An 18074-nucleotide genomic window follows, 5' to 3' on the forward strand; every position below is an offset into this window, starting at 1 on the left:
GCAGATTGCTCGATCTCTATTCTCTATTAGTCATATGATTTTAATTACTTTGCAATTAATTTACAACAGTACTTTCATTAAAGGATTATTATCCCACACCTCCTCCCAGGTTTCAGTTTTAGTTACTCATACCCCAAAGGTACGAGAAATTAGCACCGACCTTCCTTCACATTTGAAGAATTATTCTATAAATCCCCTCATTACTCTTAATTGATAGATTTCTTATTTTTGGTTTACTTTTTTACCCCCCAAGAGATTGATTAATATCACACGTATCCATTTTGGTCTAGAAGTATTAAAAACACCCGTGCTCTCAGTGATATGTTATGGTCCTATAAAAGGTTTAATTAAAGTCTATCTTACCCTTCCATTACTTACTAACTCAACAAATTTTTTAAAGCCTTTACTTAATAAATATCCCAATCCGCAAAATCAACCTTGAACTTACAATTATATTTTTTAAGGGAAAGGTTACACATTTATATAAAACATATAGTATTAATAATCAATATTAATATTTGGCTCAGGCATTATATGTTGTTTATTGGCTCAGTACTTTCGTGATTTAGGCAACTGCCGAAGCCAGTAGCTAGGAATATGTTTAAGCTTTAACCGTAGCTTCATTTCTCGATCTTGGAAAGACGCGGAGATGGAGTCCACCTTCAATATGAAGAGTGAGTGCAGTTTTGTACTTGACTGGTTTGCTTTCATCATTGAGCTTAAATTTGTAGCTCCCAAGCAGGATCATAGAGAAAATTTTCATCTGCCTGTAAGCAAAATCCTTTCCTAGACAGATTCTCGGACCCCCCTGTTCAACACAAATTGATTAGCTAGTCTAAATAACAGATTCTCAAATTTTCAATAACAAGGCCAGTTAGTTATGATCAGATTCTTATCTCACCTGGAAGGCTGTGAAGATGAACGGGCTTTTCGGCTGGAAATTGCCATTTTTATTGAGCCATCTCTCAGGCCGGAATTCCTCTGCATCATTACCCCATAAAGCTTTCATCCTGCCCATGGCATAAGGTATATATGCAATCATATCTCCTTTATTCACACTGAAACCATCAGGCAGCGTGTCATCGGAAAAAACACTCTTCCCATCCTGTGACACCACCAAGAAGTACTTCTTTCAAACAAACAAATTAAGCCAACAACGGTTTTATTATATTAATCAAGCGGCGTAAGGGCGCAGCCATAAAATAATATCAAACATTAATTAAAATCAAAATGAAAAATATTGTGTAATTAAACATATTTTTCGTGTTCTCCCTCTAATTATGCATGTACTTACCACAGGAACTGCGGGATACAATCTGAGTGTCTCAGACAAAGCTGCGTGGAGATAGTGCATCTTGTCAAGGGTTTCTTCGTTTATTTTTGCTGCAAGTTCCTCAATGCTTGAATTACTACTTACTTGGGTTGCTTCTGTTATTTCCTTTGCAATCTTTTCCTGTCTATCAGGATGCTTACAAAGCAAGTAAAAAAACCAAGAAATAGTTGTAGCCGTGGTGTCTTTGCCTGCTATTACAAAATTGAGAACTATGTCCCTCAAGTATTTTGGATCCGTCTCTTTCAGATCCAGAAACCTTGAAAGAATGTCTTCTTTCTTCCCCTGTAATATTTGATTCGTTAGCTAATTACAAAAATATTAGTAACTTCGAATTAAAACCCAGATGGATTGAGATGTTACACTTTGAGGTTTTAAATCATCATGTGGATCATTGAACTGCTCAATTTTGCTTTTGATTAATTTGTATACAAATTCATCAATCACTTTGATATTCTTTCTCAATTCAGCCTCTGATCCGATGTTCAGGAACCGCTTAATCTTCCAAAAGAAATCAGCATATCGAAAAGAAGTAATTGCATTTGCTTTATCAAAAGCATCAGTGAATCGAGCGCCTTCTTCATAAGTTCCAGACAAACCATCTAAATCTATACCCAATATGACTTTAAACACAGAGTCTAAGGTTGCTTTCATGAAAAGATTCTGCAAATCAACGCATAATTATAGTGAATCAATCATCAATTAAACGGAATTATTATCTGTTCTTCTGATATGAAAACTAATTTATTAAGAAACTCATACTTGCATGTCTAACGATGGGTTTGATGCCGAAGCTTCAGAAACTATTCGAGCAAGCTTTACAGCAGTGGTTTTAAAGACAACACTGCTAAAATCTCTCAGTATCTTGGTGGAGAATTCATAGCTTGATACTTTCCTTTGATGTTTCCACTTCTCTCCGTCTACAACGAAGATTCCACCTCCCAGTAGATCTGTCAAAATGTTATATTGGAAAAATCCCTGCAGCTTCCATGAACGTGGTAGAATTAGAATTTTCTGCTAATCATATACCCTGTGTTGATACTTCATGTACTCTATGTTGATACTTCTTTTGGATGAACGATAAATTACGAAAAGAGTTTCAACAGTAAAAATGTTAAATGACTCTGCAAAATTCTAGCTAATTTTAAATTATTTCTACAGCTGATTTTAATTACATCTTTATGAAGAAAAGCTCAGCCTTCAAACTTTGTGCAACGGCAATACAAATAAAGCTATATTAGGATATTACCTTGCCATAGTTTGGAAAGTTTGTTTTGAGAATGTATTCAACAACTGTAGGATCAGTGGTGAAAATCTCACTTGAGGAGAAAGAAGGCAATCTGAAAGTTTTATATTTGCGAGAAAGGTCAGTCATGAAATCAAAGAGTCTGTAATAATTGAGACCTGCGGACAGGTGAGAGCTGCCGATTGGGTGATATTTTTTAGTCTTCTGAGACGATTTTGTGACATGGAATCTGACGATGAATATGGCAGAGATTAGAGCTAAAGCTGCTGCTGTGAGAGGGATGAAGAAGGAGGAAACTTCATTTAGGTCGATCATGATCAAGGGTAAGCAAATTACAGAGCAGAGTAGGAGTGAGATTGTTTTAGCTAATCAGCCAGCCAAGAGTTACTGTTATATGAATTATATAGAGCAAAAGATTCTGGAGTATCCGTGTAAAATTCATTGAGATTTGTGTGCTTTATGGACTTCTTTCAGGTTTTATTAATATTATTTAATCATTCTATTTTTATCGCTATTTTACACAATTCCCGCCTTTCATATGTTTGGGCTGAGCCAAAGTTTGGCCTATCCACCCCACTAGTACCCTCAGTTTCAAAAACTATCAACGTTCTACCCTCTGTTAGTAGCCGTTAGTGAATTTTGACATATGATATGACACAGCAACAGACATGGAAAGACTATCTTGCCCCTCCCTGTAAAAAAATAACTGAAATTTTCATCTTAAATCTCATTTATTTTTAATTAAATCTAAAATAATAATTAATTCCCAAAATCATTAATCAAAACACAAAATTAACTCAAATTTCATATTTAATCTCTCATTTATCTTTAATCAATCTCAATGTTTTGATAATCAACCAGGGTAGACTTTGTTGGGTCCCAGGTTGACCTATAAAACTGGTTCGACCGGCCAGTCAAACTTGGCGTGAAATTTTTAAAATTTAGCAAATACACTCTTAAAAATTTGTTGAGTCCTTACAAGTTTGAATTTTAGTAAACACATCTCAAATACAAATTGGCTGTCGACGACTCACCAAATGCAATCTCAATCATCCCTTGAGCCCATACCCTAGAAAATTATCCCAAGATTTGGTCGAAATCAACCGATTTCGACCAAATCTAACTAACGTGGGCATTGATAACCCTCCCCATCATCATGAAAATACTCCCCTCAGCCTCCTAACCAAAAACCATCTCACCCCACCCCCGTTCACCTTTCCAAATCACAGACAAAAGCTGGCTATTGCTGCAGCTGGTTTTTTTTCGATTTCCGGTCGATTAACTCACCGGAAATCAATTTTGTCACCACCATTACGCTCACCAACACTTCCTCTTCAAAAGGCCTAACATCCCGACCTTCAATTGTTCACTGATCATCATCCCGAATTCTAAGGTTTTGGGTGAATAGGAAAATTGTTAACTCAACTCGGTTAAGGTCTTGGGTCGGTTTAAACGGTCGGGCCAGGCCGGGTTTTAAAACACTGATCAGTCTCTAAAATAATAATATATCTTTGAATTAAGAGAAAACTGAAAACAAACTTAAACAAAAAAAAAAAATAATAATAATAATTAAAAAAAAAAAAAAAACCTAACACAAATCTTCAATACTAAATTAACCATCAACTAATAAAAAAATCAACTAAAACTTAACACAAACCTTCAATAAAAAATCATTGTACATTAAAATTTTCATTAATTCGTCAGTCATCTCCATTACAACAAAATTCATCAATCTTCCATTCATATAATTCATCATCCTTCTAATTTTATATTAACAAAACCTTTTTTACAACACAATAGAACCCATCAACCAAAAGAAATTTCACAAAAAATTATCTCTTCCCATCTCATCTCCAATAAATCATAAAATAAAAAAATCAAACCCATTTAACCTAAATAGACTCAATCTTCAACCTAGATCAGATCGTTGTTCAATGAAATCGGACGGTAAAGTTTCCATGGCATTGGAAAGAGGCGACAGAGGAGAGAAAAGCGTTGAACACATAATCAAGCAAAATCATATGCTATGGGGCAACAAAAGGATATTTCTATCCACTACGCACCACCTACACATTCAAACCCAAAACTCAAAAGCAAAGAAATGAATAAAAATGTGAATGGGTTTCTTATGAAACCTATTTTGTAAGATCCCTTCATTTCGCATCAATTGAAAAAAATGATTATAATATGGAGAATATAATGTTTAAAATGTTAATTTTCCTGCTGTGGGTGCAAACTGCAGATATTAAAAGATTTTCCTTTCTGGGTTTCTTTTTTTTTTTTTTTCTCATTATTAAGCGATTTTGCATTTTATTTTACTATACTTCGCACCAATAATTTTTTTTTGTTGTCCGTGCATACACCCAATCAAATCTTCACTGTATATTTCCTACTTTATTTTATTTTTATTATACTTGGACTGGTATCTGAACTCCCTGAGATTTCAAGACACATTAAACACCCCTCCTCGCCTTCATCATCACCGTTAACTAGCGATGAAATTTGCATTCAACTTACCCCTCGATGGTTGCAGGTACGTACCTTGACATTACCTTCCTCTAGTTCATCATATGTTCTACCTACTACCTACTAGAGCTTGATAAATGTTAAACGTGTTTTAATTTTGAATTTAATCCGCATTTTCTGGAACTTTACTGTTCAAAGTGATGATGTATATAAAGTCAATTGAAAGATTTTTTTTTTTTTAAATCCTATTTACTTTGCCAAATGCCAATTATTAATACTTACAGAATAATTACTATAAGCAAATTACAAAATGGACAACTTCTATATAATTGTCTTTCAACTAGACAAATGAAGCATTGAGAGATGTCACAGAAAACAAAACATTATAATCAACATCGTATATGTTCTTTATTGACCCTGCACTTAAATGATTTAGGTAAGCACTATATAATTTTAAGCATTAACTGTAGCTTCATAGCTCGATCTTGGGAGAACGCGGAGATGGAGTCCGCCTTCAATATGAAGAGTCAGTGCAGTTTTGTACCTGACTGGCTTACTATCATCACTGAGCTTGAATTTGTAGCTCCCAAGCAGGATCATGGAGAAAATTTTCATCTGCCTGTAAGCAAAATCTTTTCCCAGACAGATTCTTGGACCCGCCTGTTCAACAGAAATCATCTAATTGATTAGCTAATCTAAATAAGTGGTTCTAGTTAACTGCATCATCAGTCTCGTGTTACAACGTAAGGGGAAAAAAAAAAGTCTACTTGAGTTTTAAGAACTTAATTTTCCAAATGTGATTAACTCATGGTTATGATCAGACTCTTTATCTCACCTGGAATGCTGTGAATATGAAAGGGCTTTTGGGTTGGAAATGGCCATTTTCATTGAGCCATCTCTCTGGCCGGAATTCCTCTGCATCATTACCCCATAAAGTTTTCGTCCTGCCCATTGCATACGGTACATATGTGATCATATCTCCTTTATTCACACTGAAACCATCAGGCAGTGTGTCATCGGAAAAACAAACCTTCCCATCCTGTGACACCACCCACAAGTACTTTCAAACCAAGCCAACGATGAGCTTATTATATTAATCAACCAGCGTTGGGGCACAGCCATAAAATCATATCAAATATTCACAAAATCAAAATGAAAATATGGTGCAATTAACAACATTTTTCATGTTCTACCGCTGATTATGCATGTACTTACCACAGGAACTGCGGGGTAGAGCCTCAGTGTCTCGGACAAAGCTGCGTGGAGATAATGCATCCTGTCAAGGGTTTCTTCATTTACTTTGGCTGCCAGTTCCTCAATGCTTGAATTACTTCTCACTTGGGTTGCTTCTATTATTTCTTGTGCAATCTTTTCTTGTATATCAGGGTGCTTACAAAGCAAGTAAAAAAACCAAGAAACAGTGGCAGCAGTGGTGTCTTTGCCGGCAATTACAAAATTGAGAACAATGTCCCTCAAGTATTTTGGATCGGTCTCTTTCAGTTCCAAAAACCTGGACAGAATGTCTTCTTTTTTCCCCTGTAACATTGATTTATTAGCTAATCACAAAAATATAACAAAAACTTTGAACGAAAACCGATATGGTTCGAGATGTTACAACTTACACTCACAGATGATAAATCATCATGTCGATTATTGAGTCGCTCAATTTTGCTTTTAATCAATTTGTATACAAAATCATCAACCACTTTGATATTCTTTCTCAATTTAGCCTCTGATGCGATGTTCAGGAACCGCTTAATCTTCCAAAAGACATCAATAAATCGAAAAGAAGTAATTGCATTTGCTGTATCAAAAGCATCAGTGAATTGAGTACCTTCTTCATAAGTTCCGGACAAACCATCTAATTCTATACCCAATACGACTTTAAACACGGAGTCTAAGGTTGCTTTCATCAAAATATCCTGCAAATAAACACATAATTATAGTGAATCAATCATCAATTTAAGGAATAACTGTTCCTGTGATATATATAGAGTACTAATTTATTTAGAGGGTCATACTTGCATGTCTACCGATCGGTTTGATGCTGAAGCTTCAGATACTATTCGAGCAAGTTTTACAGCAGTGGTTCTAAAGACTACGCTGCTAAAGTCCCTCAATATCTTTGTGGAGAATTCATAGCTTGATAGTTTCCTTTGATGTCGCCACTTCTCTCCGTCTACCGCGAAGATCCCATCACCCAGTAAGTCCTTAAAAATGTTATATTGGTACAATCCCTGTTTCCATAATTATAGAATTAGAATTTTCTGCTAATTAATCATATACTATCTGTTCGATGCTTCTGTTGGATATGAACAATAAATTACAAAAAGAGTTTGACTAGTAAACCGTTAGAACCAACGTGCAAAATTCTTGCTAAATTAGAATTATTTCCACTGTTGATTTCAACCACATCTTCTGGAGAAAAAGCTCAGCCTTCAAACTTTCTTCTTCCAATTTGATTCTCAAGATAAACGAAATCATATGGAAATAAGGAGAAGATGTCTCCATATATACGAAATAAAGTCGGCAGATTTTCTTTTCATTCAAACAACTTAATAACAATTAAATATTTAACTACATAGATATATAACTGGAAATTGAGTAAGAATTAGAAGAAAATGAAATACATTTATCAAGTTTTTTGAAAAAAGAAAAGCTATAGTAGGATATTACCTTGCCATAGTTTTGAAAGTTGGTTTTGAGGATGTACTCAACAATTGCAGGGTCATTGGTGAAAATTTCACTTCCGAAGAAAGAAGACAGTCTGTAAGTATTATATTTGCGTGAAAGGTCAGTCATAAAATCAAAGAGCCTGTAAAAATTGAGTACTCGGCTCAGGTGAGAGGTACCGATTGGGTGATATTTTTTAGTCTTCTGAGTTGATTTTTTGACATGGTATCTAAGGATGAATATTGCAGAGATTAGTGCTAAAGCTGTTGCTGTGAGAGGGATGAAGGAGGAGGAAAATTCATTTAGCTCGATCATGACCAAGATTCAAGGGTAAGCAATGCAATGCCGAGCGAGTGGGATTGAGATTAAAACTAGAATTAATTAAATATACACTGAGGTGAAGACAAATAACAAGCAAAATAAATGAGAGAAATGAAGTGAATTTTGGTTGGTTTGACTGTCAGATAAAGCAGCTGACATAAGTGCCCTTCCACAATAAAAGGATTCCGACATGACCCGAAAGCCTTGCATTAAAATAATAAGCGGAGAGTATATGGCCCCACTCCAAGATATACAATTGATTCTCTAAAAATAAAGCCTATTTAACATTATTTATTCCATTAAAATTCATAAGGTCATAAGGTCAAGTTTTTTTATTTGTAGTATTTCTTGTGTAATTAAGTATTTGAACTCGTATTTATTTTGCAAATAAAATCTTAGTTAGAAAATGATTGTTGCATGGGGAATGTAAATTCAATAAAGATGGGTTGACAACCTAATCTTACAAACTTTCTCTTACCATTACGACGTAACAATTTACAATTTATCAGCTCATAATTGAGCTGATGAGATCCACTGCGAGCTGACTAATTGAGAGTTGCTACATCGGATTGTGAGAGAAAATTTATAAGATTGGACTGTAAGCGTAATATTGCCCATGTAAATTTTAAATTTCTCTTGATTTGAGTGCAAAGAGTAAAAAGGATAAACGAAGTAAAAGATACTTTTTCTTATAGATTGAATATGTTTTTTTTTTAATTATTGTTTTAAGTTTATTTTCAACTAACTCTGAGATTTCTAATTCAGCTTACACATTAAACTAGTTTTAAGTTATTTGTTATTTAAAATTAAAATCTTCTGTGTGGTGATAAAGAATATCTTCAAATCTCCATACCTCAGAGATCAAACTAATTTTAACCTTCAAGTTATGTGCTTTGTGACATTGTCTTTAATATTTTATGTAGTGTTGATGCAAAAAATACACTAACTAGAATGATCTGAATGATCTTGATGGAATTGAAACTAATATGTGTGTGATTATGGATAACCAACAATGTAATGAGACGAAAGCAATAAAATAGATGACATAATGAGTTCTTAAAGTGGTTCGGCGAGTTATACTCTTGAGCCTACGTCCACTGTTTTTGTATTTGCTATGAGAGCTTATAATAATAGTCCTAGAACAATTTGCTAACCGCTTTCTCTTCGTTTGAGGGAGTTTATATACGGATTTTGTACAAAGGAAAGAGTGAAAATAAAGGGATTACAATTAAGATTGAAATGCAACTCTGATATTCTAGCGATTGAGCGTTGAGATTGCGCCAAGATTGCTATCGATCTGATCCCTTCTGAGATATCCAAGATTTGAAGTTATTTGTGAGCTAGTTGAACAACTGCAGTGGTTGGTCACGACTAGCTTGTGCTAGGTCGAGCTACATCTCGACGAGCTTATGCTAGGTCGGACAATTGATTAAGTCAAACTGATTTTGGATCAAGCTATAACCTCGCAATTCTCTAAGCTTGATGGAAAAATCACACACAACATCTCCCCCTAGTGGTCCGTACTCGTTTTGAGCTTCAAAGACTATTGCTCGATTTGATATCAAGCTTGGACTTCTTTGGTTGTGCGTTGAATGCAGATCCGATTGAGCTTCATGAGTCGGACTCATCTTCGATCGATGTACTCAACACTTGGCTTTTCCTCTGTTGTGATATTCTTAACAAACTTGAAATTTGAAATGAAGGGCATATGTGTAACTTCCATGTGGTCATGTCGCATTAAATACAACAGCCTTTGGCAGTTACTTTTCGTTGTGCATGGATGACTATAGCTGTCCACATGCGCAATCGAAGCAACGTGCGATGACGGTTATGATTGTGGCAGCCTAACGGTTGATCGCCCCTCGCGGATGATTGACATATGGCCACGTCCAAGGGCTAGGATTGCTCGATGAATGGAGGGCCGAGATTCACTATAGATCAACGGCTACGATGGAATCCCACCCTTTCTCTCCCAAGCAAACCACTATAAAAGCAAGCAACCTCGTCAGAGCGTCTTGTTAGTGTATGCCTTAGGAACTAATCGTATTGTCGGTTTCAGGGTATTATATCTTGTAAATACTCTTATTAGAATGGAAGAAAGAGTTTTGTTTTCACATGTTGTTTACTGCTTCATTTATAATATTTATAATGCATGTGAAATGTTCGGATGATACAGATCTTTAGAAGATCAAATCATCGAAGCATTCCCTATGTAAGTAATGTTAATTGGGCAATAACATTGCACAATAGGCATCCTAAATGCCTCCATTGAATATCATATGATGGTATTAGTGTGGGTGATTATAAGAGGTATATCACTAGGGCATTAGCATGGATAAAAGGTTGGTGAACTATTTATCGAATATGACCGATTACGATGAATCACATGGACATTTAGAATGTGGTTAATGATACATCGTAGGATCGTACTAGTGAACCACTGATCCTTAGACCCGAGTAGGGGTGAGCGGTTCCGGGTACCCTGCATTTTCCAGGGGAATCGGAACCGGAACCGCACAGTGCAAGTTCCTAAAAAAAGGAACCGGAACCGGAACCGCACAGTGCAGGTTCTTCAATTCAAGGAACCGAAACCTAAAATGCAGGTTCCGGTTCCTTTCTGGGGTACCCTATAAAAAATCAATTACCCCTATTAGTTTAAAAATAACAAAAACACCTTATAAGTTTACAAATACACCCCTAACAAATTTTCATTATTCATTCATTTGTGTCCAATGTAACTCATAACATGTAATCTCTAAGCTACATTTGAATTCAATCAATTCATCACAATTCACATACAATTCGTCAATCAAAACCAAAACACAAACAATTATTCATCACAATTCACATAAAATAACTTTACCAAAATCATTTAAACAAACAACAATATAGAAAGTTAGAAACTATCACCAAGTTTTTTTATTCTCCCACTAATTTCAATCACTACAATTATAAAACTACAAAACAACCCAAAAAGCATAACATGAGTACATGACCCATGTCTAATGCTCCAAATCTAAGTTTGCAACTGCCACAAATTGCAGTTAAGTTAAATTAATTTTACTGAAGTGAACATCAAATACAAATATATTAATTCTTCTCCAATTGTGTGCCTGCCCAAAACATAGTACAAGTAATATTAATTCTTCATTTTTATGCATTATACATGCACACAGCAGTATCAGGTCAGATAGGTCAAGTATTACAAAAGATTAAGCTTCGCCTAATTAATCGCCCATTTAGAGAAATGGAAGTACATATTGTAAAACAAATTAATCCCTAACTGTTCTTAAAAAACAGTTCAACTACAAACTCTTATTTTCAGAAACAACAAATTGTATCAACTATATTGTAAATAATACACCCTTAGTTTTCTATAAGGGAATTTCCCTTTTCCAAAACAAAAGACAAATTTAAGGAACATATATGATTTGTACATGCTTAAAATATAAGTCCAACGGCACCTTAGAAATTTGACTTGTCTGCATAAAAATATTAATAAAATTAAGCATGAGAAAAAGAAAGCACCATCAATAATGAAGTTATTAAAACCATTTAGTTAAGTATTGAGATTATTAAACAAAAAATTAAGCACATACTGTAAAGGAATATTTATAAACGACAGAGACTTGCAAATTCTATAGACTATAGGCGTGAATAACCAACTCTCACAAATCTTCAGCCACTCACTCGCCATCTCTCCCTCTTTCTTCAAAATGAAGACCCGGTAACTCAACTAACTCTACTAATGTTATTATTAAATGCTAACTCTCACCCAATTTTGGAACTGCTACAATTTGCAACTGCTGCTGCTACAAATCAACTGCTGCTCTGCTGTAATTTGCAGCAGCAGCTTGCAACTACCGTAAATTGCAGCAGACATGCACCGTCAATCTAAGTAATAAAATTCAATCATACATAGCAATCAATCATATATTCATACATAGCATTGTGCTTCGTTTCATATCACGCAGATACGCACCTTCAATCTAAGTAATATCCGCGAAGAATCAACACTTGAAGTTCCAGAAAAGTAGAAAACACAGAAGAAGAAGACGGCAGAGAGAATGGAGAAGACCAAGAAAGTAAACAAACAGAGAAGAAGACAGCAGAGTCGTAGAGGCCGAGAGAATGGAGAAGAGCAGAATTTTCAATTTGAGATACCCTAATCGAATTGGGCTTTGCTTTGTTTGTAATGTAAAATTACAAAGATACCCCATTCTTTATACTAATTTCTAACATTGTCAGGGGTTTATTGATAAGTTAATAAATTATTAATATTTTAAATTTATAAATTTAATGTTTAATTGGTATTTATAAATACCAATATAATTTGTATAATTTAATATTAGAAACTAGTAATTTTATAATTAATAAGTGATCATACTACAATGTTTGTAATGTTATAATTAATTAAGTAATATACTATTTAATTATAATGTAATATTATATTAATTAAATTTTAACATTTAATTAAGTATTGTAATATTTTTATAATAGAATGTATAATTATAATAATCATACCTAAATTTATAATATAATGTTATATAATAAAATTATATTATTTGATTAAGTATTGTGTAAATTAGTAAATTACTAATGTTTAATAATATAATGTCATAATCAATTAAGTCAATTTATATATGTAATGTTATATTAATTATATGATCATACTATAATAGTATAATGTATGTATAATGAATTAAGTAATCATACTATAAATCTTTTTAATATTATAATTAATTAAATTTCAAATCATTTAATTAATAACTAACATATATGGAATGTTATATTGATTAAATAATCATATTATAAATATATAAGGTAATGTTATATTAATTAAATTTTTAATCGTTTAATTAAGTAATGTAATATAGTAAATTACTAATGTTTATAAGTAATGTTATAAATTCATAACTAATTAAGTAATTATGTAATCATTAACTATATAATACTATAATTAAGTAAGTGATCATAATATAATGTAATATAATATATATTTTAATTGAGTAATTTAACTATAATGTAATGCTTAATTAATGTTTAATGAAATGTTAAAGGTATGTTATAATTAATTAAATTTCTTCTTATCATAATTAAGTATTGTACTAATGTTTATGTAGAAATTAGTAATTACTATGTTTAAAACATAATATCATAACTCATAATCAATTAAGTAATTATTTAATTATGTAATGTTATATTAATTATATGATCATACTATAATAGTATAATGTAAGTTATAATAATTAGTAATCATACTATAAATCTATAATTTAATATTATAATTAATTAAATTTCAAATCATTTGATTAATATACTAATGTTTATATGGATGTTATAATTGATTAAGTAATTATTAAATTATAGTAATGTTATAATTATTAAATTTTTAATCGTTAATTAGTAATGTAATAATGTAGTAAATTACTAATGTTTATAATGTAATGTTATAATTCATAACTAATTAAGTATTATGTAATCATTTAACTATGTAATGCTATAATTAAGTAAGTGATCATATATAATGTATATAATAATATTATAATTTAATTGAGTAATTATTTAACTATAATTATCCTTAATTAATGTTTATAATGAAATTTATAAGGTATGTTAATTAATTAATTTTCTTATCATTTAATTAAGTATGTGCTAATGTTTACGTAGTAAATTAGTATTACTAATGTTAATAATAATATATCATAACTCATAATCAATTAGTAATCATTTAATTATGTATGTTATATTAATTATATGATCATGCTATAATAGTATAATGTAATGTTATAATGAATTAAGTAATCTACTATAATCTATAATTTAATATTATAATTAATTAAATTTCAAATCATTGATTAATATACTAATGTTTATAATGGATGTTATAATTGATTAAGTAATGATATTATAAATATATAAGGTAATGTTAATTAATTAAATTTTTAATCGTTTAATAGTAATGTAATAAGTAGTAAATTACATGTTTATAATGTATGTTATAAATTCATAACTAATTAAGTAATTATGTAATCATTTAACTATGTAATGCTATAATTAAGTAAGTGATCATAATATAATGTAATATAATAATATTATAATTTAATTGAGTAATTATTTACTATTATCTCTTAATTAATGTTTATAATGAAATATTTATAAGGTAATGTTATAATTAATTAATTTTCTTATCATTTAATTAAGTATTGTGCTAATGTTTACGTAGTAATTAGTAATTACTAATGTTTAATACAAATATCATAACTCATAATCAATTAAGTATCATTTAATTATGTAATGTTAATTAATTATATGTCATACTATAATAGTATAATGTAATGTTTATGATAAGTAATCATACTATAATCTATAATTTAATATTATAATTAATTAAATTTCAAATCATTTGATTAATACTAATGTTTTAAGGAATGTTATAATTGATTAAGTAATCATATTATAAATATATAAGGTATGTTATAATTAATTAAATTTTAATCGTTAATTAAGTAATGTAATATATAGTAAATTGCTAATGTTTAAATGTAATGTTATAAATTCATAACTATTATGTAATTATGTCATTTAACTATGTAATACTATAATTAAGTAAGTGATTATATATAATGTAATATAATAATATTATAATTTAATTGAGTAATTATTAACTATAATGTAATGTTTAATTAATGTTATAATGAAATGTTTATAATGTAATGTTATAATTAATTAAATTTTTTATCATTTAATTAAGTATTTCTTATCATTTAATTAAGTATTATGCTAATGTTTATGTAGTAAATTAGTAATTACTAATATTTATAATATATGACATAATCAATTAAGTAATTATTTAATTATGTATGTTATAATTAATTATATATCATACATAATGTAATGTTTAGTTAATTAACTATTAAGTATCATACTATAAATTTTAATGTAATATTATAATTAATTAAATTTTTAATCATTTAATTAAGTTTGTACTAATGTTTATAATAAATGTTATAATTGACTAAGTATTATACATAAATCTATAACGTAATGCTATAATTAATTAAATTTCTAATTAAAGTCAATTAATTAACTATTTAATTATGTTATAACTTATAAGTCAATTAATTAAGTAGTTCAATTAATGAATGCTATAATTAATTATACTATAAATCAATTAAATAATTTAAATTATAATTATTAAATAATCTTTAACTAATATAAATGTTTAATTGATTAAGTATGATATTTACCTAGTAATTAAATTTATATAAGGTTTATCAATTATCATATATAATTAATTAATTACTAATTTATTATAGATATACTTAGAAACTTTGATATTGAAGTAAATAACTAAATATATTATTACTCAATCAAATATACTATTTTATTCAAAAATAATTCTTTTAATAACATTAAAAATGTAAAACACTTTTAATTGGATCATAATTCCAATTATTCACTTAATTGATCAAAACTTTAATATTAATGTATTATAATATATTAAAGCTTTTAATATGGTGTAATTTATATGTAATAAGTACAATTGTATTCGTATATTTATTTAATTAGGTTATTCTAAAAATTTAACTTTTTCTATTTTAAATTTTTTTATATGTAAAATAATAGAAACTCCCCCATTATTTACATTTCACAAATATTTCATTATAGTCCATGTTCCAAAATAGGTTCTAAACAGGTTCCAAAAACAGGTTCAAAAACAGGTTCCAAAAATCAGTTCAAAACCGGGTACCCCCTACAGGTTCCAAACAGGGTACCCTTTTTACAGGTTCTGGTTCCGGTTCCGATTCCGGTTCCTCCACATGCAAGAACCGGAACTGGAACCGCACAGTAGCGGTTCCAAAAAATTGGAACCGAAACCTACCCGCACAGTGCCAGTTCCGAGTAGGTTCCGGTTCCGGTTCTACCCATTACTCGTGCTCACCCCTAGACCCGAGATAGCACGATTGGACTCGACATAGGATGCATATGATTCATATGGTGTATACACACGAGGCTAGTCATGTTTTGTGTAAGAAGCTGATTTGGTCATATGTTATTCATATATAAGGACAAGTGATGGTCAAGATGGGATCCATTGACTCAAAATAGTTTGGTCCTGAGTTCCCAAACTAATGTCAATAAACATTGGAAAAAGGAAATCTCTGGCCAGAGTACAAAATAGTCATATGAAAAGGAGTTTCATGATGACATATTCCATTGTATTGATTGACAATTCGGATAACAATTAAGTTAAGGGTTTTGACATACCATGAACCTATGCTTAATCGGGATTAGACGATGGAGGGATTTTACTACATAAAACGTACGATCGGGAAAAAAAAGGTTCATTAGAGTTTAACTTCATTGTCGCTTAGGGATTATGGAGCATTGCTAGATGCCTACCATGATTGGTGGCAGTTTTGATCATGAAGAGTTATGACGAAACATATCGGATTGCGATATTGGGCCCACGACTAGGTTACAGTGAACCTAAGTGGTCACACCTAAAAACCAAGTATGAGAAGAGAGAGTAACACATATCATTAAAGGTTAACGATGTTCAAATGTAAACGTGTGCATCCGAATTTATGTATTGGTGAGAAATGATTACTCATGGGAAGCTAGCACTTACCAAGGGTAATAAGGTAATTATGGGATTAAATTCAATAATGGACTAAAATATATCATTGAATTGGATTCAATAATGGGTCAAATATTAAATGAGATTATTTTATATGCCTTGATTATAAATTTGTTTAAATCAAGGATTTAATATTAAGGAGTTAATATTAAATTGAAATTGTTTCAAGGACTTAGGATCAATAACAATTTAATATTAAGAGTTAATATTAAATTGAAATTAGTTCAAAGACTTGAAAACAATATTGAATTTGTATTAAGTGTTAATATAGGATTCATATTAATTCAAGGACTTGAGAACAATTTCAAATTATTGCAAAATGGTCCTTGTATATAAATAAGTGATATTCCAAATTTAATCTAATTTTCATTTTGATTGAAAATCTCTCTCTTAAGCTCTCATGGCTGGCTCTCTTCTTCATCTTGGGGTGGACTTACTTTGAGGATTTTCATCAAATTTGTTGAAGATCTTAAACTCCTTTTCAAGTTACAAAAGTTGTAAAGCATAAAAGGTAACAATTTCACCTTTTAGTTTCAATAACATGTCATATGACCTTATACCATGTTTTACACCATTTTACCCTTTCTAAGCATGAATTCTTACAAATGGTATCAGACCCTGTTAGATCTATGCTTATATGTTCAATTTTTTTGTGAAAATTGAATCAAAGTTTTTGAGGAACAAAAGAGTAAAATCAGCAATTTTGCAAATATGTGTTATGGTGTATTTTTTATGCAAATGATCATGGATATGTGATATTCATGGTAGATAAAATGTATGAATATATATTATATTATTATAAATATATATATAATATATATATATATATTATTATATATATATATATATATAAAGTTTTATGTTTTTGAAACAAAGAATTTCATGTTAGGGTTTGGTTATGTACATGTAGATATATATATATATATATATATATAAATATATATATATATTATATATATATATATATATATATATATATATATATATATATAAAGTTTTATGTTTTTGAAACAAAGAATTTCATGTTAGGGTTTGGTTATGTACATGTATGATGAGTTGTTGTATTATAGATGCAATTTCATGACTTTGGATAATTGTTGTTCTTGGTTGTTACATGTATGTAAAAGATCCACAATTGGATGCAAAATTTGACGATTATAGCATGGGTTGATTCGGCATACACTTGATGTGTGCATCAATTCTATTGGATGCAAGATTCATGGATATAATTTGATATCATGGAATAATTGATGCATGTAAATGAATTGTGTTGTGAATACAATTTTAATGATGAAATTATGCATTTTGGCCATGATTTTCATGTTGAATAAGGCATGTTTTAATGGTGATTAGTGCATGTCTTAGTGGTGATTCATGCATGAATTGTTTATGTG

The 18074-nt window shown here is 30.5% G+C and overlaps 2 protein-coding genes across 3 annotated transcripts; both read right to left on the bottom strand.

Moving 5' to 3' along the window:
• Positions 1-430: 430 nt before the first annotated feature.
• Positions 431-3000, bottom strand: LOC116120421 (cytochrome P450 704C1-like). 2 transcript variants are annotated; one of them, XM_031406381.1, is made up of 6 exons: positions 2580-3000; positions 2093-2308; positions 1694-1993; positions 1295-1615; positions 902-1105; positions 431-808 (listed from the first exon to the last, which is right to left on the bottom strand). In XM_031406381.1, exons 1-6 carry the CDS (start codon positions 2889-2891, stop codon positions 602-604), a joined length of 1560 nt encoding a protein of 519 aa, XP_031262241.1. In that variant the 5' UTR covers positions 2892-3000; the 3' UTR covers positions 431-601. The 2 variants fall into 2 exon arrangements, with proteins under 2 accessions (XP_031262241.1, XP_031262234.1); XM_031406374.1 differs by having other exon boundaries at positions 2093-2314.
• Positions 3001-5483: 2483 nt separating this feature from the next.
• LOC116120442 (cytochrome P450 704C1-like) lies at positions 5484-8074 on the bottom strand. The gene is made up of 6 exons (XM_031406393.1): positions 7719-8074; positions 7064-7279; positions 6665-6964; positions 6258-6578; positions 5878-6081; positions 5484-5702 (listed from the first exon to the last, which is right to left on the bottom strand). The coding sequence occupies exons 1-6, from the start codon at positions 8028-8030 to the stop codon at positions 5496-5498; spliced, it is 1560 nt and encodes a 519-aa protein (XP_031262253.1). The 5' UTR covers positions 8031-8074; the 3' UTR covers positions 5484-5495.
• Between the last annotated feature and the right edge of the window lie 10000 nt (positions 8075-18074).

Source organism: Pistacia vera, unplaced genomic scaffold, assembly GCF_008641045.1.
Source record: "Pistacia vera cultivar Batoury unplaced genomic scaffold, PisVer_v2 Contig126, whole genome shotgun sequence".
Lineage (NCBI taxonomy): Eukaryota > Viridiplantae > Streptophyta > Magnoliopsida > Sapindales > Anacardiaceae > Pistacia > Pistacia vera.